The sequence below is a fragment of the Protobothrops mucrosquamatus genome, unplaced genomic scaffold (genome assembly GCF_001527695.2).
Source record: "Protobothrops mucrosquamatus isolate PMUCROS unplaced genomic scaffold, P.Mucros_1.0 scaffold2603, whole genome shotgun sequence".
NCBI classification, from domain to species: Eukaryota; Metazoa; Chordata; class Lepidosauria; order Squamata; family Viperidae; genus Protobothrops; species Protobothrops mucrosquamatus.
Window position 1 is genome coordinate 63,324 of NW_015388657.1, and position 26,570 is coordinate 89,893.

Sequence of the window (26,570 nt, forward strand, 5' to 3'; positions counted from 1 at the left end):
CCCTCCTTCTCTCCCTCCCACTCTCCCTCCCTCTCCTTCCCTCTCTCTGTCTGTCTGTCTCTCCCTCTCTCTCTCCCTCCCTCCCTCCAGGATCACTTATGTGCAGTCAGCAGCTGGACACGCTCTGTCCCTGGGCACCTCAACTTCTCATTCTCAACCCAGCGTCCCCCCGGCTGCTCCTACCACCACCTACGTCCAGTCCCCAATGGGGCCTGCCCCCATGGCACTGGGCTTCACAGCCATCGGGCCACTGCTCTCGGGTAAGGCCAGAGAGGCAGTTGTGTGTATGTGTGTGCGTGTGGGGGGGGGCAAGCGGGCAGAATGCCAAGCTAACAGACTGGTTGGCTACCCCGAAAGAATATCGATCTGAAACCTGCATCCGGTCTGTTTCCTTCAGGTCAGAATCCTGTGCTGACGTCGGGGCAAGTGGGGGTGTCTCCACTTCAGAGCCCTCAGCTCCCCGTTTCCGGTGTTGGACAAGGGCAGGTCATCACTGCCGTCTACCCCACCCCCACAGGGACCAGTCCCGTTCAGTCTGCCAGTCACAGTGTGGTCTATTCGGTGGCCGCCACGGGCACTGCCACGGTCTCCTCTCCCACAGCCATCCTGCCCAAGGGGGGCAGCGCCAGTCAGAGTGCTGGCAGTTCCAACCACAGCCTGATGTCCACAGGTATGGGGCGGGGCAGGGCAGGGGTAGGCAACCTTGGCTCTTTTATGACTCATGGACTTCAACTCCCAGAATTCCTGAGTCAGCTATGCTGACTCAGGAATTCTGGGAGTTGAAGTCCATGAGTCATAAAAGAGCCACGGTTGCCTACCCCTGGGGTAGGGTGATGGGGATCGGAGTCGCAAGGGGAAACTGGAGAGAAAACGAAGAGGAGGGAGGCAGGGAACTCAAAAGAACCCGTTCTGAAATGGCAGATAAAGCCGTCCCTCAAAATGATGATCCTCATCTAACTTTGGCTGGTCACGAGGAAAAGGAAAAAGGATTAAATTCTCCCGGATGTTGTAAAAATGTAAATGATGCTACGTTGGTTCTGGTGGTTCCGCAGATGTGACCAGGCCGTTTTCAAGCCAGGTTTCCCAAATGGTCCTCAGCACGGAGATAAACCCTAAAACTCGGTTAGCCCAAATCATTGTTGCTCAAATACGGGATGCCAGGTTCATAGAGCAGGTTCCCACAGCCCACCTGGACCGCAAAGTATCAGACCTCATTTTAGTTTAGTCTAGTCTAGGTCAGCAACAATTGGATTTCCTTGCATTTTATTATGATGGGATGAATGCAGATCCACAAGGGGGAAGATTAATGGGAGGGGGAATAAGGGGAAAGGGGAGGTGGATGTCTCTATTACAGGTAGTCCTTGACTTACAACTCTTTGTTTAGTGACCGTTCAAAGTTACAATAGCACTGACCACTTTTCACAGCAACCCCCCCGGTCACATGATCAAAATTCAGACGCTTGACAACTGGCATGTACTTGTGACGGTTGCAGAGTACTAGGGTCATGTGAGGCCCTTTTGCGACCTTCTGCCAAGCAAAGATCATGGGGGAGCCAGCTTCATTTTAACCCTGTTGCTAACTTAGCAACTGCAGTGATTCCCTTAACACAGAGGTAAGCAACCTTGGCTCTTTTATGACTCGTGGACTTCAACTCCCAGAATTCCTGAGCCGGCATGGCTCAGCTTGGAAACCTCTCCCTTTCCCCTCAGCATGGCTGGCTCAGGAATTCTGGGAGTTGAAGTCCACGAGTCATAAAAGAGCCGGGGTTGCCTACCCCTGCCCTATACCGTTCCAGACAAGTGGCTGTCCAGTCTCTTCTTAAAAAGAGACGGAGCACCCACAACTTTTGGAGGCAAGTTGTCCCACTGCTTAATTGTTCTGTCAGGAAATTTCTCCTCAGTGCTAGGTTGCTTCTAGAACGAAGGAGAAATTTCCTAATGGTGAGAGGAATAGACCAATGGACTAGCTCAGGGGGAGGCAACCTTGGCTCTTTTATGACTTGTGGACTTCAACTCCCAGAATTTCTCAGCCAGCATGGCTCAGCTTGGAAACCTCTCCCTTTCCCCTCAGCGTGGCTGGCTCAGGAATTCTGGGAGTTGAAGTCCACGAGTCATAAAAGAGCCAAGGTTGCCTACCCTTGCCTTAACATCTGTGGCAAGGAAGGTCCTAAAGTGTGGCAGAACTCACCCTCACAACTGTCTTGCTTAGCAACAGAAATTTGGGGTATCAGTTGCGGTGATAAGTCGAGGACTGTCTGTGTTATAACTAGGCTGGCTCTGCTGAACCTGTGTGGCTCACAGTCGTCTTTGCTTTTTCTGTCCTTCCCTCTCAGCCACGCAAGTAATTCCTTCGGCGCCCCCTCGACTTCAGCGCCCGCCCCTCAAGCCCCCCCAGAAAGTGAAAGCCACCATTGCAAGCATCCCTGTTGGTTCTTACGAATCGGTCTCCTCGCCAGGCCCCGTTCGGCCTCTTCCGGTGCAGCAGCAGCAGCAGGACTCTGGAGGAGCGCGATACCACCGGGAGACCGAAACCTTGGAGCGGCCTTTGCGGGAGGCCGGGCCCCAAGACACCCCCTCTTCTTCCCCTGCATGCCCGGGGCCCGAAAAGAGTCCTGCCAAAGCCCAGGAATTGAAGCGAGATTGCTGGGAGCCAGTATCGCCCCCGGCATGCCAGCCGTCGCAGGTTACGGAGACCCCGGCCACAGAAGTCGTCTGGAGCCAGCGGGAGATGGCAGTGGGGTCCAGCGAAGAGGGTGCTGGCCGTGACCCTCCACCACCCTCTCTGTTAGGCAGCAAAGGGACGGAAACGGTAAGAAAGGCAGGTGACACTGCCTGGCCGCTCTCCTTCTCCCCATAAGCCGTCTTTGTGGCTTCTAGCTGCCATAGCCATGCCCTGCAGCAGTTTTGTGAGCCTTGCAGTGTACTAAACAGCCTGTCATGGTTCCGACAGATGAAAATCTTCAAAGAACTTCCAGGCATTATTTACCTTAAAGAATCTTGATGGGAGCAGCATAGCATCGGCACTAACATAGTTGAAGCCAAAAACTGGATTCCCCTCCCCTGAGCACATAGTATCAAAGCACAATTCCCTCCTCCAATTAACAGTCTTAAATCACATTGTCCAATTAGTTTGAAATGCAGGCTTCCCCTCCAGTTCTCCAGCCCGCCAATCCTTATCATCTCTTATTTCACATATTAGTACAGTGATGGCGAACCTTTTAGAGACCGAGTGCCCAAACTGCAACCCAAAACCCACTTATGCATCGTTGAGTGCCAGGTGGGTGTGGCCCATTGGCTGGGTGTGGCCCATTGGCTGGGCATGGCTGCGGTGATAACGGCAGACTGGGTGGGACTAAAAAGTTCAATCAATCAATTCCAACTTTGCAAGATCTTTTTTTTTCCCGTGAGAAGTTGAAATTGACTGATTGAACCTTTTTTTTTTTTTTTTTGCACACGGCGGCAGAGGCCTAAAGCGAAAAGGTTTTATAAAACCCAGCTGAAGGCCTAGGACTGGGGCGATGGCGCGTGTGCCCACAGAGAGGGCTCTGAGTGCCGCCTCTGGCACCCGTGCCATAGGTTCACCACCACTGCACTAGTACAATATTGTTATGTCTAACTAACTCCCACCACATTCCTCCGCCTCCTCCCCCAGCGTCATCTAATTCTAAGAGTAAAGCATAAGAAAGAAAAAAAGGCTGCATCTCCATATGTTGTCAAAGCAAGAACGTCCAATGTTAGCAGCGTTGACACGTACTTTGAGTCTCACCAGTGTTCTGCCTGCCTTCTTGTTTAGGCCCCGAAATTCCCCAGCTCCCCCGACTGGAGAACAGCCGGTCCAGAGGTTCGTCCTGAGTGTTCAGCCTCCTCGACGGCTCCCCCTCCCTCTTTGGCGCTCAGTCCGATCCCATCGAACTCTGCAGAAGGCTCCAGAAGCGGCCCTTCCACTCTCCCCCCAACGGCAGCCCCTACGGCCGACGGCCCCGAGCCAAAGGAGGGTCCAGGTGGGAAGAAAGTGAAGCTCCGGCCTCCCCCCCTGAAGAAAACCTTTGATTCTGTCGACAAGTGAGTGACCGGGAGGCGAGCGTGGACAAGGGTCTGTGGCCCAAGTCCTAAAGATTCCCACTGCGTGGATTGTATTCTTTTTTGGGGGGGGGGGGAAGAGGACTTCTTTGCGACTTCATAATGGTGGCCGTTTGCAGGGGTAGAAAAGGTGCCGCTCTCTCCTCTTTGGCCATCCACAGCGGCCTTCGTTGTGTTCTAGGAGCCACCCTTCTGCTTAAATTCGAGTGATAATGAACTTGAGGATGAGCTGAATGCCTATTAAAACTCTTTCCCAAATCCTTTGGATGGGTTAGAACAGGGGTAGTCAACCTTGGCTCTTTTATGACTCGTGGACTTCAACTCCCAGAATTCCTGAGCCAGCCATGCTGAGGGGAAAGGGAGAGGTTTCCAAGCTGAGCCAAGCTGGCTCAGGAATTCTGGGAGTTGAAGTCCACCAGTCATGAAGGGACTATAGTTCCCCCATGCTGGCTCAGGAAATCTAGGAGTTGAAGTCCACAAATCATGAAGGGGCCATTGTTCCCCCATGCTGGCTGAGGAATTCTGGGAATTGAAGTCCGCGAGTCATGAAGGGGCCAGAGTTCCCCCATGCTGGCTCAGGAATAATGGGAGTTGAAGTCCACGAGTCATAAAAGAGCCACGGTTGCCTACCCCTGTCCTAGAGGGAGCTGGGCTGATTGGGTAGCACTGCCGTGTGGAGGGATGCACAGGAGGCTGGATTGGAAGCAGTGGGGAGTCTGTGGGAGGGCAGGCTGCCCTCTGCCTTGCCTGGCCTGACCCATGGCTCCTCCTTGCCCTCCTCTCACCCCAGCAGGGTTCTCTCCGAAGTGGATTTTGAGGAGCGCTTTGCCGAGTTGCCGGAGTTCAAACCCGAAGAGGTCTTGCCTTCACCTACGCTGCAGTCCCTTGCTACTTCTCCTCGGGCCATCCTGGGGAGCTACCGCAAGAAGCGCAAGAATTCCACCGGTAAGGGGGAAGGAGAAGGCCAGGAAGGCGGGGGGAGGTTGGCTGAGTCTTGGAAGAGAGGACGGATGTCTTTAGCCCTGCTGCTGACAAGGATCTAGATGTGCCGTTCGTACAGTACAACTTAAAGACCTAGATTTAGTGGGGAGCAATTTGAAAGTGTTTTTTTTAAATACTGCTTATAATTGTTCTAACTGTCAGGAAGTTTCTCCTTAGTTCTAGGTTGCTTCTCTCCTTGCTTAGTTTCCATCCGTTTCTTCTTGTCCTGCCTTTAGGCGCTTTGGAGAATAGCTTGACTCCCTCTTCTTTGGGGCAGCCCCTGAGATATTGGAACACTGCTATCATGTCCCCCCTGGTCCTTCTCTTCGTTAAACTAGAGATACCCAATTCCAGCAACCGTTCCTTATATGCTTTAGCCTCCAGTCCCCTAATCATCTTTGTTGCTCTTCTCTGTGCTCTTTCTAGAGTCTCAGCATCTTTTTTACATCGTGGTGACCAAAACTGGATGCAGTATTCCAAGTGTGGCCTTATCAAGGCATTGTAAAATGGTATTAACACTTCACGTGATCTTGATTCTATCCCTCTGTTAATGCAGCCTAGCACTGTGTTGGCCTTTTTGGCAGCTGCAGCACACGGGATTGTCCACTAGGACTCCGAGGTCCCTCTCACAGTTACTACTATTGAGTAAAGTACCCCCCTATACTATACCTGTGCATTTGGTTTTTCTTGCCTAAATGTAGAACCTGATTGAGTTAACCTGAAACAAAAGACGGCTAAGTTTCTTGTTTGCATGATTGGGGTACCGTATTTCCCCGAAAATAAGACCAGGTCTTAACGTTAATTTTTGCTCCAAAAGACGCATTAGGGCTTATTTTCCAGTTAGATCTTATTTTGGGGGGAAATACGGTACTAAATGCCTCCATCTGGCTGGCGATCTTAACTGGGGCTTGTATTACGAGCATCCTGAAAAATCATCCTAGGGCTTATTTTCCGGTTAGGTCTTATTTTGGGGGGAAACAAGGTAATTCAGGATTTTTTATTTGTCTCCCGCCTTGATTATTTTTACAAATAACTCAAGGCGGTAAACCTATCCAACACACTTCCTTATTCCTATTTTCCCCACAACAAAGCCACCCTGTGAGATGAGCTGGGCCAAGAGGGTGTGATTAGCCCAAAGTCAGCCAGCCAGCTTTCATGCCTTAGGTGGGACTAGAACTCACCTTCTCCTGATTTCTAGGCCAGCCCCTTAACCACTGTGTCAAACTGGCTCTCCATTGAGAATTGTGGGGGTCTTGGGCAGCTTTTGGCAAGCCAGCTGAAGCCCCTGAAATGGGACCTATAAATACACAGTGTGGGACTGTCTCATGCTGTTGGGTGATCCCGCTTTCTCTGCTTCCTGGACATCCCTTGTAGAGCAATATGAAAAACTAGTAGCATCCGTGTATGTTCCTAACGCGACAATTTCATTTGATCTCTTTGAGTTTTGGGTGGAGTAGATTACTGGAGTGTGAGCATCTCTGTGTGTGTGTCTGCCTCCTAACCCGGGGTTTTTTTTTCCCCCAGACCTGGACTCCTCTACGGAAGACCCCATCTCCCCCAAACGGAAGATGCGCCGTCGCTCCAGTTGCAGTTCGGAGCCCAACACTCCCAAGAGCGCCAAGTGCGAAGGAGACATCTTTACTTTTGACAAAACAGGTAGATGGAAGCGGGAGGGGAATCTGTGGCCCAAAGGGGGGGGGCAGGCCGCTCAGGTGGGCCATCTCTGCTCAATGAAGGAATGTATTTACGAAAATTTATATGGCCGCCCAATAAGTGATCCCCGCAGCTTACAAGGATAAAAGCCCAATATAAGAGCGATAAAACAGCAATGACCCCCCTTCCCCCCCATTCCCTGGTGACAACAATCAGATGAGCCATTTGATGGGCTCCATCCCACTCTGGGGACCCCAGGCCCATTGGCAGAGTGACGTCTTCAGGGCCTTTTAATAATAATAAAGTTGGAAGGGACCTTGGAGGTCATCTAGTCCAACCCCCTGCTCAGTCAGGAAACCCTACACCATTTCAGACAAATGGCTGTCCAGTCTCTTCTTAAAAACTTCCAGTGTTGGAGCATTCACAGCTTCTGGAGGCAGGTTGTTCCACTGGTTAATTGTTCTAACTGTCAGGAAGTTTCTCCTTAGTTTTGAAAGTGTCCAGGTGGAGGCCATTCTCATTTCCGCAGGGATGGTGTTTTCCTCAGGGAGGGAGCCACCACGGAGAAGGCCCTTCTTCTTGGTCCCGTTAGATGGGCCTCCTTAGGAATTGGCAAGGAATTTACAGGCTCCCTCTTCTAGCAGTGTCCACCTCTCCGCAGGCACAGACTCGGAAGACGTACTGGGGGAACTGGAATACGAGAAGGTGCCCTACTCTTCACTCCGACGTACCTTGGATCAGAGGAGGGCTTTAGTCATGCAGCTCTTCCAGGATCATGGCTTCTTCCCTTCAGGTAGGAGGGTTGTGTGGGGGGGTTGCGGCATGGAGTGGCCTTGGAGTGACCAGCTTTAGACTCCGATTCGCTGCTTTGGCCCTGTGTGGCTTCCAGCCGAATGGCCGTCTTGAGTATCAGAGGGTTCTGGATTCCCGAGAGTAACTCCAGCTGGGTCTTCTTGGCTGTGCTAAAGAAAATGGCAGCTTGCTTCTTTCTCTTTTTTTAAATACAGCAGGAGATGCTTTTGACGACTTTCAGACTTGGCTGGGAAGGGAAGGGCTGTGTTGAAAGCCGCAGGCCAGAGTGGACTCATTTCTGCAGGTTTCTGGATTGTTGAGTTGGGGAAAAAAGGCTTTAAGAAATCACTCTCTAGGGCGGTGTTTCCCAAGCTGGGCCACTTTAAAATGCGTGGCGATGCTGGCTGGAGAATTCTGGGAGCCGAACACCAGTGAAAAGATTTTCCTATACAGTAGTCCTCACCTGACAGCCATTCATATTAATCACCATTCAAATTAACAATGGCCACTGGAAAAAAAGTAACCTAAAACCGCTTTTCACACGGCCGTTGCAGCATCCCCGGGGTCGCGTGATCAGGCTTCAGATATTTAACAACGGACTCCTATTTATGACGGTTGCAGCGTCACGGGGTCACCTTTTGTGATCTTCTGAGAAGCAAAGACAATGGGGGAAAGCCAGGTTCATTTAACAAACAAACATGTTACGAATTTGACAATTGCAGTGGTTCGCTTCACAAGCTTGGCCATTTGAAAGGTTGTAAAATGGGGCAAAAGTCACACCACAATGGTCTTGGCTTAGCCACGGAAATTTGGGGCTTAATTGTGGTCATAAGTTGAAGATGACCTGTACAGGGAGCTTGCTCTCTTACCATCTGTTCTGTCCCAGCCCACGCCAGTCCTTGTTATGCTCACAAGGAGAAACCCCTCTTCCAATCAAGCAGGCTGGAACCGCAGGAAAAACCCAAACCCCTTTTATTATTCACAGACCTAAGTCAATGTCCAAGGCAAACAAACACAGTCCACAGAAACTCGATCCTCAAAACAAACAGCTCTCTTCGGCAACCAGCATCTCCCACACCTTTCCTTTTATTATGCAGCCAAGGCGTGGCTTCCTAATGCCTTCTCCTTTGCCTTTGGAGCCACCCCATTGCATTCCTCTGTCCTACTCGCTTCTCTTGCCTGCGCATTCGTGCATCTGGGATTTGTCCCAGCTGTTCTTCATCACTGTCCAACTCAGGCTCCCAGCACAGCTGTGTCTCAGCCTAAGCACGAGTAGAGGGGGCGGGCTCCTTGTCCGACTGTTAAGTCTTGGAGCTCCTCAGGGCCTTCCTCTGACTCCGATGTCACTCCAGGCCCCTCCTCATCTCCTCCTCTGATTCCCCAGACTCAGCTGCCGGGTCCATGGGCTGGCGAGGAATCAATACACCATCATCCCATTTGTTCTCAATTTTACGTGAGCCTCGCTGAATTTTTTGTTTTGTTTTCCTTTTGACAGCCCAAGCCACTGCAGCTTTCCAAGCTCGCTACTCTGACATATTCCCCACCAAGGTCTGCTTACAACTCAAAATCCGGGAAGTGAGGCAGAAGATTATGCAGGCAGCCACTCCGACAGAACAAGCCCCCAGCACGCCGGAGCCCGGAGGCACCCCGGGCAGCACCGCAGAGGGACAGCTGGTGGAACTGAGCCTCCCACAAGACTCGGCCCAAAGCACAGAGGCTGCCCCCCCAGCAGCCAGCCCTTCCACTACAGCAGCTGGCTGGGACTCTAACCAGCAGTCTTCTCCGGGGACGGCCGGGAGCAGCACCGCCACCACCAGCACCGCCACCACCAGCAGCAGATGAAGAGCAGCCAGCAGCGAGCGAGAAAAGCAGCCGCGTGGAGGGTGGGGGAGCCCCAGAGCTTTCCCCCCACCCTTGTCCTGCTCCTCACCGGTGTCCCTCCCTTTGCTAACCTCACCTGCTCTCTCCTGGGACTGTACAGGAGAAACTTCTGCCACCTGTAGACACTGCCTGGGCTCCTTGCAGGCCTCTTCCGCCCTTCTGATCCGCCGCGGAAGGGTTGTGGCACCGTCCTCCTCCCAAGAACTCCCAACGTGGTGGTGGTGGTGCTGCTGCTGACCTATCGACCATTCCAGGACGCAGGCCAGGAGACAGCTGGGGAGAGGGGGGGGCTGCCCGAGGGCCCTCCCCCCCAGGAGCACCAACCCACCCCTGTAAAATGACAGACCTCGTGTTGATTTCCCCACATCGAATAATGTTATACGTATTTGGAGATCCCACCTACCTGTTGCTTCTGTGTCCAGTCATCGGGGCAGTGGGGGGGCGGGGGCGGGGGAGGGGTGGGGAGCCTTGTCCATCCATCCTTGCAGCGGGAAGGGAGAAGGGAGGCCTGGCCTTCCCGGACCGGGGAATCGCTTTTGGTCATTGGGCAAACCGGGTCACTGGAGGAGCCAGAAGGAAGAAGAAGAAGAGGAAAGTCCATCCGGGCCAAGGCCGGGGCTCCGTGGAGTTTGGCCAAGAGGGCTTCTCCCTCGGCCTTGCCAAGAGAGGAACAAGGAAAGCCGTTTGCGTGCGGCACAGCCTAAATCTGGACGGGAGTTAAGAGGGGTCTTGGAGAGAGGGGGCTGGCCTGGCAAGCTCCCCTCCCAAGTGTGAGCGCCCTGGTGGCCACAGCCACATGTTGACCATGTGTAACCCCTTCTGTATTGGGGTGGCCCCACCTCACATACTATTAAAGCTCTTTAACAATCCGGCCCGGTTGTAGAATTTCGGCGCGTGCGGAGCATCCACCCCTTCGGCGTCCCGTACGGGTTTTCTTCGCCGTGACCCTTTTGGGGGCGTTGGGCCATCTCGTTCCTTCCGCCCTTTGGGCTGCTGACTTGGCTTTTCTCATCCTTGCAGGTGCCAAGGTACGCTTGACATGTTTTGGGTGAGGTCTGTTGGAACAGGACTTTTCAACCTTTTCACCCATTGTACCACTTTTAGGATATGGCAACATCCGAGTACCACCAGTCGCCTAGCAAGGTGTCAAAAACTTGACCCAAAAAAAAAAAAAGGAAAAAAGTGATAAAAGTACAGGTAGTCCTCGACTTACAACAGTTCACTTAGTGACTCTTAGAAGTTACAATGGCACTGAAAAAGTGCCCCCCAAGGCACAGTTGAGCAAGACACCTGCCTGCCCACCCGGCGGCGCTCTTCCTCCTGTCCGAGGTTTTCATTGTTGTGAACATTTCTGTTGGGGATTGGCAGCGGGGGTGGGGTGGGGGGTGTTTGGTTTTTATTCCCCCCGTCTGCTGGGTGGTTGCAGCAGGTTTTGGTCACTTCACATGACCCTGGGACACTGTGACCGTCATAAATATGAATCAGTTGCCAAGCATCTGAATGTAAATCACAAGACTCTGGAGATGCTGCAACAATCCAGCTGATCGGCGCTTCTTCTGGGCTCAGCGGAAGCGCCAGGATCAGTGCTGAGCTCCAGCTGGAGCCTGGCGCTGATCCTGGCGCTTCCGCTGAGCCCTGCAGCTCCAGCCGTCTCTCGCTCAGGCTTGTGTGGTGCTGCCACCGGTTCAGCTCATTCCCCCCCCGCTACCACTTTTCTAGGATGGTCGCGTACCACCTGCCAGGTGCCAATGTACCACAGGTGGTATATGTACCACTGGTTGAAAAGCCCTGTGTTGGAAGGTCGGGAGCTGGAGAAGTTCCTTCGGCCAGGTTTTAAGCTTGGGGCAGCGTCTCGGCTCCCCCTTGCGTTATTTGCCACAGCAGTGAGAACACAATCTGGTCTTCGGGTCTTTGAAACAAAAAACGTTCCTGCAGCACCACGATGCAGATCTCTGGAATTGTGCCTGTAGGTAATCCTCAACTTACAAACCATTCGTTTAGTGACCATTTAAAGCAGGGCTTTTCAACCAGTGGTAGGGGTACCACCTGTGGTACATTGGCAGCTGGCAGGTGGTACGTGACCATCCTAGAAAAGTGGTAGCGGGGGAGGGGAATGAGCTGAACCGGTGGCAGCACCGCACAAGCCTGAGCGAGAGATGGCTGGAGCTGCAGGGCTGTCAGGGCTCAGCGGAAGCGCCAGGATCAGTGCCAGGATCCAGCTGGAGCTCGGTGCTGATCCTGGTGCTTCTGCTGAGCCCAGAAGAAGCGCCGATCAGCTGGAATGTTGCAGCCTCTCCAGGGTCTTGTGATTTACATTCAGATGCTTGGCAACCGATTCATATTTATGACGGCCACAGTGTCCCAGGGTCATGTGAAGTAACCAAAACCTGCTGCAACCACCCAGCAGACGGGGGGAATAAAAACCAAACACCCCCCCACCCCCACCCCCGCTGCCAATCCTCAACAGAAATGCTCACAACAATGAACTGTTGTAAGTCGAGGACTACCTGTACTTTCATCACTTTTTTCCTTTTTTGGGGGGGGGTCATGTTTTTGACACCTTGCTAGGCGACTGGTGGTACTCGGATGTTGCCATATCCTAAAAGTGAAAAGTTCTGATTTAAAGTTACGAGGGAACTGAAGAGTGACTTAATGACCATTTTTCACACTTTTCGACCGTTGCAGCATCCCCTTGGCCACCTGATCAGAAGTCAGACGCTTGGCAAGTGGCAACGTATTTATGACAGTTGCAATGTGAAACTTTTGCGACTTTCACATGAGAAAAGTCGATGGGGAAAGCAGAGTCCCTTAACAGCCCTGTTACTTAGCTGCAGTAATTAATTTAATGACCGTGGCAAGAAAGGTCGTAAAGTGGGGCAAAACTCAGCAACTATTTTGCTGAGCGACAGAATTGTTGAGCTCAATTGTGGTTGTTGAGGACTGCCTATATTTTGAAATCAAGCCCTTCAGTGCATCAATTCAGTGGGGCCTTGAGGTTGGAATTGCTTTGCAACTGATCCCTCATTGCATTTTTCAAGCAGTGAGGAAGGAAAAATTCTTCCTCAATCATGAAATCAAACTACACTGGCAGCTTTTTAGTTACCGCCCCAATGTAGCCCACCACGTAGGAGTTCAGGGGGTCTGCAGATCCAGCCAACTAGGCTAATTAAACTCAAGTTGATATTGTGTCTTCAGCCACAAGGCACCTAATTTTAGCATTTTTCCCCAGAGAAATGGGATGGGAAATAAATATGTTGCTCGCAAAATTCAATTGAGAAAGAGGAGAGACAAGTGTTAACAAGGTTAGCTGTGTACGCTATGTATGGTTGTCCCTATAAAGCAGATGTGGGGACCAATGGCCCCCTTCACGGTGTGTGGACTTGACTGACTGGCTCAGGAATTCTGGGAGTTGAAGTCCACCAGTCATAAAAGGGCCATCATTCCCCATACCTGCTATATAGGCTGGCTTTAATAAAAAAAAAGCATAAACAGCTTCTTTTCAACTTCATGAAGATAAAGCTAAAGAATTCAAAAAGGCAGCAACCAGGAAGAGGTTTGCAGACAGCAGGAACAAATTCTCCAAAATGTAAAAGACCTGGTATGCAAATTGTTGCTAATTGCTTCCAAGGAAAACCTATTTTTAGTGTAAGCCAGACGACTAATGACTCGCCCCATTAGCACAGCACTTGTCTGAAACTCAAGTTAATAGGTAAAGAAAGACAAAACTTCTGCCCAGAAATTTCAGGTTATTTTTATTACGTAAAAACAGACAAATTCCCATTGTCTTCTGCCAAACTTTTTTTTTTTTTGGCAGCTGCAGGTCATTCCCATCCCTTGCCAGAAAACCCACACTTGAGGCTTACGGAGTTAGTAAAGAAGTGCCCAATTCCATATACCAGGTAGAAGATGGGTGGGAAACTGTTTTGGCACTCTGGAGCGGCTTTCTTCAACGTTGGCAACTTTTAAGACGGGTGGACTTTTAACCCCCAGAATTCTGGGAGTTGAAGTCCACTTATCTTAAAAGTTGGCACGGTTGAGAACAGCTGATCTGGAGCAAACAGCAATCTAGCTTCTAAAGCCTCCTGCCGTCATTCAAGCCAATGACGAGCATCTTGAGGTGTGATTGACGGCACCCATCAAGGGGTCTGAGCGTGGCATTCTCCCAGCATGCAGAGCAGCAGGCGATGGAGCCCAGGGCACAGTCTGGCATATCCGTTGCGGGTCAGGTGGAGGTAGTCGTACATGTCGTGGTGACTTATAGTCCCGTCTGAATGCACAAAGCCCGGGTCAACATTGAGGAAAGAGGCATTGGGGAGCAGCGGCACCTTAACCTCAAGCAATTCGTTCACCCTTCTGTTCTTCTCTCGTAACGGGTTGGGGGTTTTGCCCCGTGGCAGCAAGCCCTGTGCAGGATACAGAAAAGACCCCAGTCTGCTTATTGCAAGATTCTAAGTCACAAAGTGGTTGCTTGCTAAGCCGATGCAACGTGTGAATGTTCCATCAGCTGGGCTCAATGAAAGTAGTCTTTGTTAAGTGCTAGTAGTTCTCGCTGAGTGACTGTTCGAAGTTCTGATACACCAGGCACGTCAAACTCGCGACGTCACATCGCGTGACGTATTGTGACTTTCCCCATTGCTGGGCGCGGTTTCGGCATGACGCATCCCACCCGTAGGCCGGCAGTTTGACATGCCTTTGATACACCTCCCCAGGATTACTTAAAACAGTGATGGCAAACCTTTTAGAGACCGAGTGCCCAAACTGCAACCCAAAACCCACTTATGTATCGTCGGGTGCCGGGTGGGCATGGCCCATTGGGTGGGTGTGGCCCATTGGGTGAGCATGGCTGCGGTGGTAACGGCAGGCTGGGTGGGACTAAAAAGTTTAATCAATCAATTACAACTTTGCGAGATCTTGAAATTGATTGAACCTTTTTTTTTTTTTTGCACATGGCGGCAGAGGCCTAAAGCGAAAAGGTTTTATACAACCCAGCTGAAGGCCTAGGACTTGGGTGACGGCGCGCGTGCCCAGAGAGGGCTCTGAGTGCCGCCTCTGGCACCTGTGCCATAGGTTCGCCACCACAGACTTAAAAGCTGGTTCTGGAGTTCCGATGGACACGCACATAGCCATGTGATCACAATTAGGGTGCTTTGGCAATTGGGTTCCATTTATGGACATTTGCAACACCTGTGGTCACGTGACCATGATTTTTGGCATCATTTTTTTTGCCAGTTTCTAACATTTAATTCCGGTTTCCAGCAAGAAACAGCCATTGAAGAAAATGGCTTAATTTAATAACTGGTGGTGGTGTAGGGTTTTCTGCCTGAGCAGGGGGTTGGACTCAATGACCTCCAAGGTCCCTTCCAACTTTATTATTATTATTATAACCACTGCAAAAGTCATAAACCTGGGCATGGTGACCCGCTTAATGACGGCCATGGCTTAGAGCCATAATACCAGGCTCAATTACAGCCATAAATTGAGGACCACATCTATAAGCTTCATAAATATGAAGATAGCCCTATATTGCAAGCCACATCATTCTAGTTTCTTTGGCCAATATGATTCTGGCTTAATGTTAACAGGGCAGCAGGGGATCCAGCCCAGTCGAAAGGATGGCATTTTTTAAAGGCATTCTTATCAGATTGAGCCGGGCTTGGAACTCACCAATACAACCACGCGGGCCTGGGGTTGTTGCTGATTGATGACACGCACAATGGCTTCTATGCCAGCAGCCACCTGTTCTGCAGTGTGTCCATGGTTATTGGTGCCCACCCAGAGTACCACAATCTGGAACCAATGAGAGGGGAAAAAAGAATTGTTTCCAAGTTCTGGGACCCAAGATGCTTGGGTGAAAAGAAGTCATTAACGACGTTATTGCTTTTATGCACAGCTACCTATCTAGGACCACAACAGGAAATCTGGCTCTTGAAACACCACACCCTCTTGTGTTTCAACAACACAAGGCCTGCTGCTATAAAAGTGGTCGTTCTGGATCTTTATGTGGACAAGGCTACAGAGTCTGAAAAGTTGACAAACATTTATTGCAGCCTCATTAAGTTGAATGCTATCCTGGGTTTGTATAATTTTGGGGAGTCTTCACACAACCCATAGAGCAGAGTTTCCCAACCTTGGCAACTTTAAGGTGTATGGACTTCAACTCCCAGAATTCCGCAGCCAGCCATAGAGAAACACTGCCCTAGAGGTACTGTATAGCATTTTATAATTAAATGTTTTTAAGAAAAAGTTTCAGGCAGGTCCTTAAATGTGCAATGAATCCCAGATAATCTCAGGCTGTTTTGTTCTCCCTAATTATTACGCAGAAGAATTAAAGGAGGGGTGGGAGGTGGGAGAAACTAAATGGGTATATCTTTACAGGCTGCATACATACTCAGAGGTTATTTAGCTTATTTGATTCCCATTTGATGCTTCCGTTAAGAAAGTATATATGAGAGCCAGTTTGGTCTAGTGCAGGGGTAAGCAACCTTGGCTCTCGTGGACTTCAACTCCCAGAATTCCTGAGCCAGCATGGCTCAGTATGGAAACCTCTCCCTTTTCCCTCAGCGTGGCTGGCTCAGGAATTCTGGGAATTGAAGTCCACGAGTCATAAAAGAGGCAAGGTTGCCTACCCCTGGTCTAGTGTTTAAGGCACCAGGCTAGAAAATGGGAGACGGTGAGTTCTAGTCCTGCCTTAGACATGAAAGCCTACTGGAGGACTTTGGGCCAGTCACTCCTAGCCCAACCCACCTCGCAGGATTGTTGTGAGGAAAACAGGAGGAGGAAGGTGTGTTGGATATGTTCACGGCCTTGAGTCAGTTGTAAGAATAATAAAGACAGGATAAAAAATAAATATATAGGGAGCAGGGCTGAGTAACATTTTTAAGAACTGTAGATAGGATTCTAGGCTTGAGGCCTACTTCATCAGCCGCCATGTACTTACCTTTGGACGGATGTGCTGCAGTTCTCCATTCTGCAGGCGCCAGAGCACATGCTGAGTGGCATCGCCCCCAATGCCAAAGTTGAGGGCATGCAGCGGGGAGAAAAGCTCCCTCCAAATCTGGTGGAGGAAAAAAAAAAGGTGAATGAGCAGACGATAAGACTGATGGATCCACTTGATTTTTTCCAGAGACTCTTTCCAAGACACTTTACCTCATACTGGTGCAGCAGTTGTACCAGGGAGTCCCCAATAAAGACCACTTCAGGTTCCTTGTCTTTGCTATCGGCAATGAAACGGTGGTGCTGCAGAAAATGGAGAAAATTGGAGCATTTTCAGAGGGGGAAACTGATGAAGAGACTAAATTTCTGGAAGGGGGGAGAACAGCAGAAGCAGCAGCCCAGGAATTGGGATCCAAAGCAAAGTTCAGTGGATTGAGACAGGAGATCTCTGATTGCTAACCCCAAGACTTTTTGACATATATGTTGATATGTTCCCATTTTGCTGCTCATAGAAGAATTAGTGACTCCAAGGGGAGATTTCTTTCTCTCACTTAAAACATGGCTGGCTAAGGAATTCTGGGAATTGAAGTCCAAAAGTCTTAAAGTTGCCAAGTTTGGAGACCCGTGACTTCAAGGAAAGATCCCTAAAGAATTATGGTGGCAATTTTGAGCTGACTCAGCTATAGCGAGCCAAATTAGGCCAGCCACAGACACTCCTAGTGAATGTCTACAGCAACAGCAAACATCGTGCAGATAGTCCTCAATGTATGGGGATAATTAACCCCAGAATTAACAGTCATTAAGCGAGTCACCGCCCTGACTGCCTGATTTTATAACCTTTTATGCAGTGGCTGTTAACGCAACGCTGTGATCATTAAACGAATGCTGAGTTTGTTAAACGAATGCATTGTACACAATGGGCACTTTTGCTGGAAACTGGAAGTAAACCAGCAAAAAGAAAATGCCAAAATATCACAGTTCACAATGAACATAAAATGAAAGTTAGCCATCCCTTCACCAGCATCTTCCAGATGTTTTGTTAACTGCAGTCCCCAGAATTCCTTGGGGTGTACCAGTTGGGAAGGCTGGAAGCTGCCTTCTTCCAACATCTGGAAGGTGTAGGTGTGTGGAGGAGTCAACCCGAATTAAAGAAAAGAATTGGTGGAATGACTTGCCTCCAGACATTGTGCCCCCTCCATCAGTGGAGGTTTTTAATGACGAAATTAGATGGCATTTGTCTGAAATGGTCTAGGGCAGGGGGTAGGCAACCTTGGCTCTTTTATGACTCGTGGACTTCAACTCCCAGAATTCCTGAGCCAGCCATGCTGAGGGGAAAGGGAGAGGTTTCCAAGCTCTGGACCATGCTGGCTCAGGAATTCTGGGAGTTGAAGTCCACGAGTCATGAAGGGGCCATAATTCCCTCATGCTGGCTCAGGAATTCTGGGAGTTGAAGTCCACGAGTCATAAAAGAGCCAAGGTTGCCTACCCCTGGTATAGGGTTTCCTGCCAGAGCAGGGGGTTGGACTAGAAGACCTCCAAGGTCCCCCTTCCAACTCTGTTATTCTTGAACAGAATCAATGGCCGTACAGCTCCAGAGAGGGGCCTCCCCTCCACCCCAAGACCCTCTTTTCGGCCGGATCCCTGCAGCTCAAGCAGGCAGCTCACCAACGACATCCATCGTCCATCCCCTTGCACGTCGATGACCGGGGTTGGGGTGCTGGCGGGGTTCTTGTCGCCATCGCTCATGCTTGCAGATCCTAAAGGAGACAAAGCAGAGAATAGGGACTTAATTCCTGGCTCAATGGCCTGCCCGCCCCGCACCTCCACAGCGCATCCCACCAGTGAACCCCCTTGCTCCGCATCCCCAGAGGGCAAAGCAAAGGAACAGCTGGACCTGCGCCCAGGAGCTCCGTCCAGGAACAATACGGTCCTGTGCCAGTCACCGCTCCCCCCTCGCCCGCCGAGCGCCAATGGTTTCGTCCATTCATTTCCCCTCCACCGTACAAAGCTTCGGCGGTACCATTCCTTAAAAAGGGGGGGGGGATTTGAACCTATACTGTGCAACGCCTGTAGGGCTGTCTTTTTTTTTTCTTTTTTGCGGCTAGAGAAGTAATGGCGAAGCTGTCAGCAATTTGGATGTCCACAACAGCAAAAGACGAATTTATCTGCAGAGGTTTGATATTGCAAACCTTTGCACCTCTCGCTCCCCCAGGGCACCGTTTGCACCAATTCCATCCACCCGTACCGTAGTGGATCAATGCATCGATGCGTGAACGGAGGGGGGGGAGGGGCGGGAGACGCGAAGGGGGATTACACCCCCCCTCCCCATCCCACATAGTTCTAGATATTTGTGCGGTGTTCCTTCTCTCTTCTTTTCAAGCCTTCGAACTGACTCGTCCTTCTTCCGTTTTCGGGGAGGAAAGAAAAGTGGGCTTAATCCATTGCCTCCCCCCCGTGCACAATGGTTCGTTCTCCCTGCGAGCTGTCTGCCTGCTTGCAAATAGCCGGTACCATTCGGAAAAAAGGGGGGGAAACTACTCACGGTATTGATCGGGGGGGGAAAAGAACAATAATCAACCACTTCCCCGACTTTTAAGCCGCCGGAGAAATTGCTCCGCCTGCCCGCTTTCAGCTCCGCGTTGGAAGCGGTTTCCTGCCGCCACCTGGACGGAACCACCTGACCAGGCAAACGGGGGGGGGAGGAGGAGGAGGCGGCGACTCGTTTTTCTCTCCCGCACCCTCCCGGTGAAGCCAATGGTATCGGCCACTCTAGCCAGGCCGAGGCGCCCCATTCATCTTTCCGCAGCGTTTCGCTTCTTGCCTCCGTCGACGTGGCGGCTCCAGAGCATCCCCTGTGGAACTGCGGCCTGGGAATCAGCTCCGTGCGCTCCGCGGCCCTAGCCGTTTCTAGCCATCTGTGCATTTAACACGTCGTTAGATTCAGTCCGAGTTACAGGCGTACATCGACTTGCTTTCCCCAATCTGGTGGCTTCCTGTTATTAAACTACATGTCCCAGCATCCTCGTTTCCGGGGTCAAAGGTGAGTTTCTATGTGCATAATAAAGTAGACAAGAGCGGATAGCTGGATAGTTTTGTTTTCCTGCTTGATAACTTTTTTTTCATTATGTCTTCAGAATACACACACTGATTAATGTGTGTATGTGTGTATAAGAGGAAGTAGATTAGGTGGGTAGGTAGACATAGACGGATAGAAGGTGAAATAGACAGACACAAATAGAAAATAGAGGGTAGATAAGTGAGATACACAGACAGACATAGAAGGTAATAGATAGATAGATAGATAGATAGATAGATAGATAGATAGATAGATAGATAGATTAGATAGATAGATAGATAGATAGATAGATAGATAGATAGATAGATAGATAGATAGATAGATAGATAGATAGATGGCAGATGGATGATAAGATGGGTTGGATGGATAGTAAGAGAGGATGGATAGAGAAGATAGGTAGATAGAGAGATGGACAGACGGATGGATTGGATGGATAGTAAGAAAGGATAGAGAAGATAGATATAGGCAGATAGATAGATAGATAGATAGATAGATAGATAGATAGATAGATAGATAGATAGATAGGAAGGCCTGGAGGAACCTTGTCCATGGAATCGTGATGGGTCAGACACGACTTCGCAACTAACAACAGAGAGAGAGAGAATGGATAGATAATAAATGGATGGATAGATAGATGGATGGATAATAGATACTGGGATGGATGGGTGGATGGATGGATGGATGGATAGATAGATAGATAGATTATATGTGTGTGCATGTCTGTGTATGGATACATGTGAGTAGTCCTCAGCTTACAACCACAATTGAGCTCAAAATTTATGTTGCTAAGTGAGACATTTGTTAAGTGAATTTTGCCCATTTTCCCACGTTCCTTGCCAGTTAAGTGAACCATTGCAGTTAAGTGATACTAGTTTACCCATTGACTTTGCTTATTGAAAGTTCACAATGTCTGATCACATGGCCCCAGGACACTGCAAATGTTATCAATGTGAGTTGGTTGCCAACTGTCTTGAATTTTGATCACGTGATCGTGGGGATGCTCCAACAGTCAAGTGTGAAAAACGGTCATAACTCACTTTGAACAGTCAATACATGGACTGTTTTAAGTCGAGGGCTACCTGTATTTTCTTTTGAGAGTGGGTGTCAGAATTGCATTTTTAATGTGCGTCAATGTGAATACAGAAAAAAGTGACAATAAAGGCTACCTTCTCCTATAACATCCATTTGAGGCTTTAGAGCTCTGCATTTCTTTCAAATCATTTAATGAAGCCTGTTTTGTCTTGTTTCATGGATAGATGTGCTCTCTATTGTACTTAAATAGAAGCTGACTAATATCTACGGAGATTCTCAGTCCTCCAGGTTACGGTTGTCCCAACGGTGCTTTTGCACGAGGCAACTGGACTTTTTTTTCTCTTTGAAGACATTTCACTTCTCTTGAGAGCTGAAGAATCTTCTTGGATGAGAAACGAAACGTCTTCAAAGAGAGAAAAAAAGAAAGTCCAGGTGCCTCATGAAAAGCACGTTTGGGATGAGCTAATAGTAATTGTTGTAGTCCCGCCATCAGCCACATGAGTGTCCCAGTTTTCTACAAATCTTCAAGCAAAGGGGATGGTGCACTAAAGGCAATTTTGGGGGAATAACAGCTCACTTAAATTGGGATCACACAGCACCATGAGCTGACATTTGTTAGCTGTGGGGGGGAGAATCTATCACTGGAGAGCTGCATAGTATTTTGTAGAAACAGACGTGGTAAGACAAATCTGATTATGGAACTAATTCCAGAAATTCACAGAAAGGTGAAATAAATTAGTGCACAGAAGAGGGGTTACACATGGTGGAATGTCAAATGGTTTTGTCAGAGTGCCATGTGTTATTTAAATAATACATTTATAGTTATCGTTCATATTCTCAAAAGATATTCGAAGGCATCTATCAAAGAAATATGCTTAATTTCTCAGTCCCCAGAATTTTGCTACCTTCAACAGGGAGCTAAAAGTTTACACATAAACATAACAAAATACTTGGAGTGCACAATGTAAGGATATCGGGTTTAAAGTCTAAATAGCCCCGATTAAAGAATTCTTTGTAAAACATGACATAATTCTAAAAGTCTTTGAAAACTGCAACCTTTTGATAAAAGACAGTAGAAACCAGCAGGATTTCTCAACCTTTTATTGGCAGCAAACTTTTGGATCATGAATTCAACGCATGTCTCTTCTCCTGAATCAATAATATGCAAGATCCCGTAAGCGGGTCAAATTCTCAGGAAGCGCTGAGCCTGTTTTTGCTTGTAAATCATATCTCTATGATTTGAGAAAAACGATGGAAAACACCCTTTCCAAAAAAAGGAATACGCACAAACTTTGTTACTAAAAGTAAACTTGGCTGTTGTCTAAAATATAACAGTTGTTCAAGTCAAACAAACTCTTGCCTTCCACCAGGCACAGAACGAGTCAAAAATGAATGGACCGCGTTAAATGATCTGGACTTAAGTGCGTTACACCAAGAAATGTACCAGCAATTGCAATAACTGCCAATTGCAGGTAGAATGAAAAACATGCCAAGGTTGCACCCTTGAGAAGCCCCCTCTCCTTTTCAAAGACTCCTGGCCTGGAATGGGACCTTAATCAGCGGAAACCTCCCCCTTAGAATTCTGCAGATGCGGTTGGAAGTCTGGCCAGCCCTGACCTTTCCCTCCCAATCGGAAGACTAACTGGGAAGGGAGATGGAGCCCATCTGGCCGATGCTCAAAGACACCGAAGGGGAGCTGTCGGCTCCGGGAAGCTGGCTTGGTTGCTGGGTGTTTTCTGAGACTTGCTGAGCAGACTGGCTGGGCGCTTGTTTGGGTGTCAAGCAGTTGGGCCCTGCTTCAGTGGAATCTAAACACAACAGAGGAAGGAAGCCTGTTAGATCATTGATGCTACACCTCCCTGACTCTTAGCCTCCTATATCACCATTACCCTGAACCTATGACAGCCATTCAGCCATGACTTTGGCAAAACATAGTAGCCTGCTATTTGGGAAGACCATGTCGCTAGCTGGGGTTTGCCAGGTCAACCAGAGGTGAAGTAACTGAGACTTCATCGCCTTCTGCCTGATCCAGAGTGAACCCTGGTGGCTGTAGCGTTATAACCATTGGCATCCTGTTGTTGTTGTTAATTGCAAAGTCGTGTCCGACCCATCGCGACCCCATGGACAACGTTCCTCCAGGCCTTCCTGTCCTCTACCATCTTCTGGAGTCCATTTAAGCTCAGGCCTGCTGCTTCAGTGACTCCATCCAGCCACCTCCTTCTCTGTCGTCCCCTTCTTCTATTGCCCTCCATCTTTCCCAGCATTAGGCCCTTCTCCAGTGAGTCCTTCCTTCTCATTAGGTGGCCAAAGGACTTGAGTTTCAACTTCAGGATCTGGTCTTCTAAAGAGCAGTCGGGGTTGATCTCCTCTAGGACTGACCGGTTTGATCGCCTTGCAGTCCAGGGGACTCGCAGGAGTCTTCTCCAGCACCATAGTTCAAAGTTCTCAATTCTTTGGCGCTCAGCCTTTCTTATGGTCCAACTTTCACAGCTGTAACATACTAGCCTGCTATTTGGGAAGACCATGTCGCTAGCCGGGGTTTGCCAGGTCAACCAGAGGTGAAATAACGGAGACTTCATTGCTTTCTGCCTGATCCAGAGTGAACCCTGGTGGCTGTAGCATTATAACCATTGGCATCCTGTAGGGTCCTGTATATATAACCCACGTAGAGTTTCACCAGATATTTCAGTTTCTCTTTCTTGCACACTGCTGTGACTAAAAAATTTTAATCCAAAGAAGATCCTCAAATCAGCTTTAATGGGACTACACTGGGATAAAGAGGCAGCTTTGTAAGGCCTTCCAGAAGGCCAGGAGAATGGGGGGGGGGGCGGCCTGCTGTATCTCAGGAGCAAAAGGGTTCTCCGGGGCAAGGGCTACACCTGAGAAGGTGTGTTTCCCAGGTCCTGCTAGAGAATGCCTCTCTGTAGCTTTTATTTTTTCCCCCCTCAATGTAAATGTAAGACAAGGAAAGTCAATCTAATTATAGGTATAATTGCGTTAGCATCTCCAGAAGACTTTATGCTTGGTGGCCATTCCTGCAAACTGTGCCTTATCCAGGGATGCTCAAAACTACTAGGGGTAGGCAACCTTGGCTCTTGCATGACTCGTGGACTTCAACTCCCAAAATTCCTGAGCCAGTATGGGAGTTGAAGTCCACGAGTCATACAAGAGCCAAGGTTGCCTACCCCTGCTAAGTAATGCTTTCTGCTAAGCCTACCTTTTCCATTCTCGCTGCCAGGCGCCTTCAGGCTCTCACCCCGCTCTTCTTCTTTGGGCCTTCTGCTGGAACACCTTCCTTCTCGGAACGGCTGGGGTTGGCACTGCGCAGACATCTGCCCTGGGAAAAGCATTGGGTCTGGGAAAGAGGGCTGAGCCAGAAGGCAGGGGCCGGGGTTCAGCAGAGACAAACTGGGAGGGAGCATGTGCAGATCCATCCCAACGGGGGACCCTGCTTGGAAGGGCATGGCGACCGAGACATCCAAGGGTGAGACGCAGAAAGGCAGCAGGGGCGGATTGCCAGGGGCGGAGCCAGCTGGGGCGAGGACTTCCACGCTGGTCTCGGAAATCCAACCGGCCTCCACGCTTGGGGGCAAGCAGACCGTCTTTTGCACGGAGCCCGAGGCACTGTGGTAGGTTCTCAAGTTCGGGGCAAAATGGTAGTGGCCGTAACTGGAAGCCCCACCCAGGTTAGGTTTGACGGGCTGGATGCTGGAAACCATTAGAGAGGTCGCGACCTGAGCCCCCCGAGATGGAGACACTGAGAACAGGCGGACATTTTTGTACTGCTGGGGAAGAGGGCTACCGTGGAACAGGGGGAAGAAGAAAGGCCCGGAAACGTGTTCGGCGTGAGCACTGACCGGTTCTGGGGCTCCATGGGCTCGCTTCAAGGCCATGTCCCGAGCGGCCTTGACAGCCTGTGGAACGTAGGGAGGCATGAAGTAGGAGGGGTGTGGCTGGAAAGGACCGGAGATGGCAGGGCTGGGAATGGCTTCCGAAGGGTGGGAGAAACTCGGGGGGCCCATGAGGGCAGAGACGCTGTTGGCAGGGGGCAGAAGGCCTGAAGGGGAAAGCATGGGGCTAGACTGGGGGGCGTTTCGTAACACCATCAGGGCTTCGGCGGCCTCCTTCTGGAGCTGTTGCTCAGAAAGGGGCGAGAAGAAAAATCCTCGGGTGGGCCAGACTGAAAGGTGAGCAGAGGAGTTGGGCTGAAAGAGAGCAGGACACACAATTAACCTCACGATCAACAAAGAGACGTCCAGAGGACCAAAGGTATATTTTCAGTTCAGAAAAAGAAAGTTGGAAGGGAACTTGGAGGTCTTCCAGTCCAACCCCCTGCTCAGGCAGGAAACCCTAGTCCAGGGGTAGGCAACCTTGGCTCTTTTATGACTCGTGGACTTCAACTCCCAGAATTCCTGAGCCAGCCATGCTGAGGGGAAAGGGAGAGGTTTCCAAGCTGAGCCATGCTGGCTCAGGAATTCTGGGAGTTGAAGTCCACGAGTCACAAAAGAGCCAAGGTTGCCTATACCTGCCCTATACCATTCCAGACAAGTGGCTATCCCAGTGATGGCGAACCTTTTAGAGACCAAGTGCCCAAACTGCAACCCAAAACCCACTTATGCATCGTTGGGTGCCGGGTGGGTGTGGCTGGGTGTGGCCCATTGGGTGGGCGTGGCTGCGGTGGTAACGGCAGACTGGGTGGGACTAAAAAGTTCAATCAATCAATTCCAACTTTGCGAGATCTTTTTTTTTCCGTGAGAAGTTGAAATTGATTGATTGAACCTTTTTTTTTTTTTGCACACGGCGGCGGAGGCCTAAAGCGAAAAGATTTTATAAAACCCAGCTGAAGGCCTAGGACTGGGGTGACGGCGCGCGTGTCCACAGAGAGGGCTCTGAGTGCCGCCTCTGGCACCCGTGCCATAGGTTCGCCACCACTGGGCTATCCAATTTGTTCTTCCAGCAAGTGAGGCAACACTATAAGGGCAGGGTAAACCTACCCTCTCCTACCTCATCCTAAGATAACAGAGCTAGACATTCTGGAAAAGGAGACAAGACCCTAGGCTTTTTCTAGCTTTGTTTTCAACCGAGCCCATGGCTGGCTTAGGAGGTGGCATCTGACCTGGGTACTTTTTTAAATAGATCTTTCAATTCAAGTGGGACAAAGATGACGTGCTGGTTGCTTATATAAGTACACTGTGCAGAACACTGTCCCAGAAATTAGTCATTTGACCACCTGCCAGTGACCAAAGAGCAAAACTGTTTGCTTTAATTAATCATTTTATGGATAACGTTTAGGCTGCTTTATTCCCTGGCTATGCATTCCCTTTTATTCATTTTGCTCAGTTCATGCATTCTGTAAGTTAGTGCATGTTATTGCATGCGTCTGCAGACATTAAGAGTCTTGCAAGGAAGAGATCTGTGTTAAGCAGGAAGCAATCCCCCCCCCCCCGAATGCCTGGTTTCCTGCAATGTACTTTAACCCTACAGCCACATTAACAACTTAATTGCTACGCCTATACAAAAGGCCCAAACAAATATTCCATAGGAATGGCTTAATGGATTGGCCTAGTTCTCAAGATTTGCTAGCTTCCCACACCATGGCAAACCACAAACCAGAGATGTCGGTGGCTAGCCACAATTAAAGATGCGTCACAGGTTGCAATGCACGTTTTCCCATTTGCCTCTCCTGCAACTGCCTATTTCACAAGGTACCTGGGTATTTTAACTTAACCTTGCTGGCTGGTTAAATTCAGCCAGTGGGTTATCAGGAAGCAATATGTTATCTATTGAAAAGAACCACTGAAGTGGGAGCTCCTGAACTACTCTCTCCGTTTGTTTATAATAATATAGGCAGTCCTCAACTTATGGCCATACATTGGGGACCGAACTTCCAATGGTTTTAAGTGAGTCGCACCCAATTTTACGAACTTTTTTTGCTGCAGTTGCTAAAATAAATCTAGCTTCCCCACTGCCTTGCCAAGTGCCTGAATCACAGTCGTGTGGCCGTGGGATGCTGCGACGGTCATAACTGTGAGGGATCCTTTTTTCCAGTGGACGTAAGTCTCGGACTACCTGTATCATACTCCTATCGGCCACTAAATGGAAATGGAGATATCAGGCAGGACAAGAAGCAACGGATGGAAAG

General features: G+C 49.7%; 2 protein-coding genes across 4 annotated transcripts in view; one reads left to right on the top strand and one right to left on the bottom strand.

The window, feature by feature from the left end:
* The window catches only part of CIC (capicua transcriptional repressor), a 42,517-nt gene extending 33,169 nt beyond the window's left edge, over nt 1-9,348 (top strand). The window contains exons 13-20 of the mRNA XM_015825354.1: nt 91-260; nt 398-670; nt 2,334-2,809; nt 3,794-4,062; nt 4,871-5,025; nt 6,586-6,717; nt 7,376-7,507; nt 9,002-9,348. Coding sequence (XP_015680840.1) covers nt 91-260; nt 398-670; nt 2,334-2,809; nt 3,794-4,062; nt 4,871-5,025; nt 6,586-6,717; nt 7,376-7,507; nt 9,002-9,348 — 1,954 coding nt within the window. The remainder of the gene's footprint in view (nt 1-90; nt 261-397; nt 671-2,333; nt 2,810-3,793; nt 4,063-4,870; nt 5,026-6,585; nt 6,718-7,375; nt 7,508-9,001) is intronic.
* Nucleotides 9,349-13,183: 3,835 nt separating this feature from the next.
* Nucleotides 13,184-18,994, bottom strand: PAFAH1B3 (platelet activating factor acetylhydrolase 1b catalytic subunit 3). 3 transcript variants are annotated; one of them, XM_015825357.1, is made up of 6 exons: nt 18,863-18,994; nt 17,986-18,077; nt 16,534-16,623; nt 16,325-16,441; nt 15,052-15,174; nt 13,184-13,790 (listed from the first exon to the last, which is right to left on the bottom strand). In XM_015825357.1, the coding sequence occupies exons 2-6, from the start codon at nt 18,064-18,066 to the stop codon at nt 13,524-13,526; spliced, it is 678 nt and encodes a 225-aa protein (XP_015680843.1). In that variant the 5' UTR covers nt 18,067-18,077; nt 18,863-18,994; the 3' UTR covers nt 13,184-13,523. The 3 variants fall into 3 exon arrangements, with proteins under 3 accessions (XP_015680843.1, XP_015680845.1, XP_015680844.1); XM_015825359.2 differs by lacking the exon at nt 18,863-18,994 and adding an exon at nt 18,372-18,392; XM_015825358.1 differs by lacking the exon at nt 18,863-18,994 and adding an exon at nt 18,215-18,245.
* Nucleotides 18,995-26,570: the final 7,576 nt, after the last annotated feature.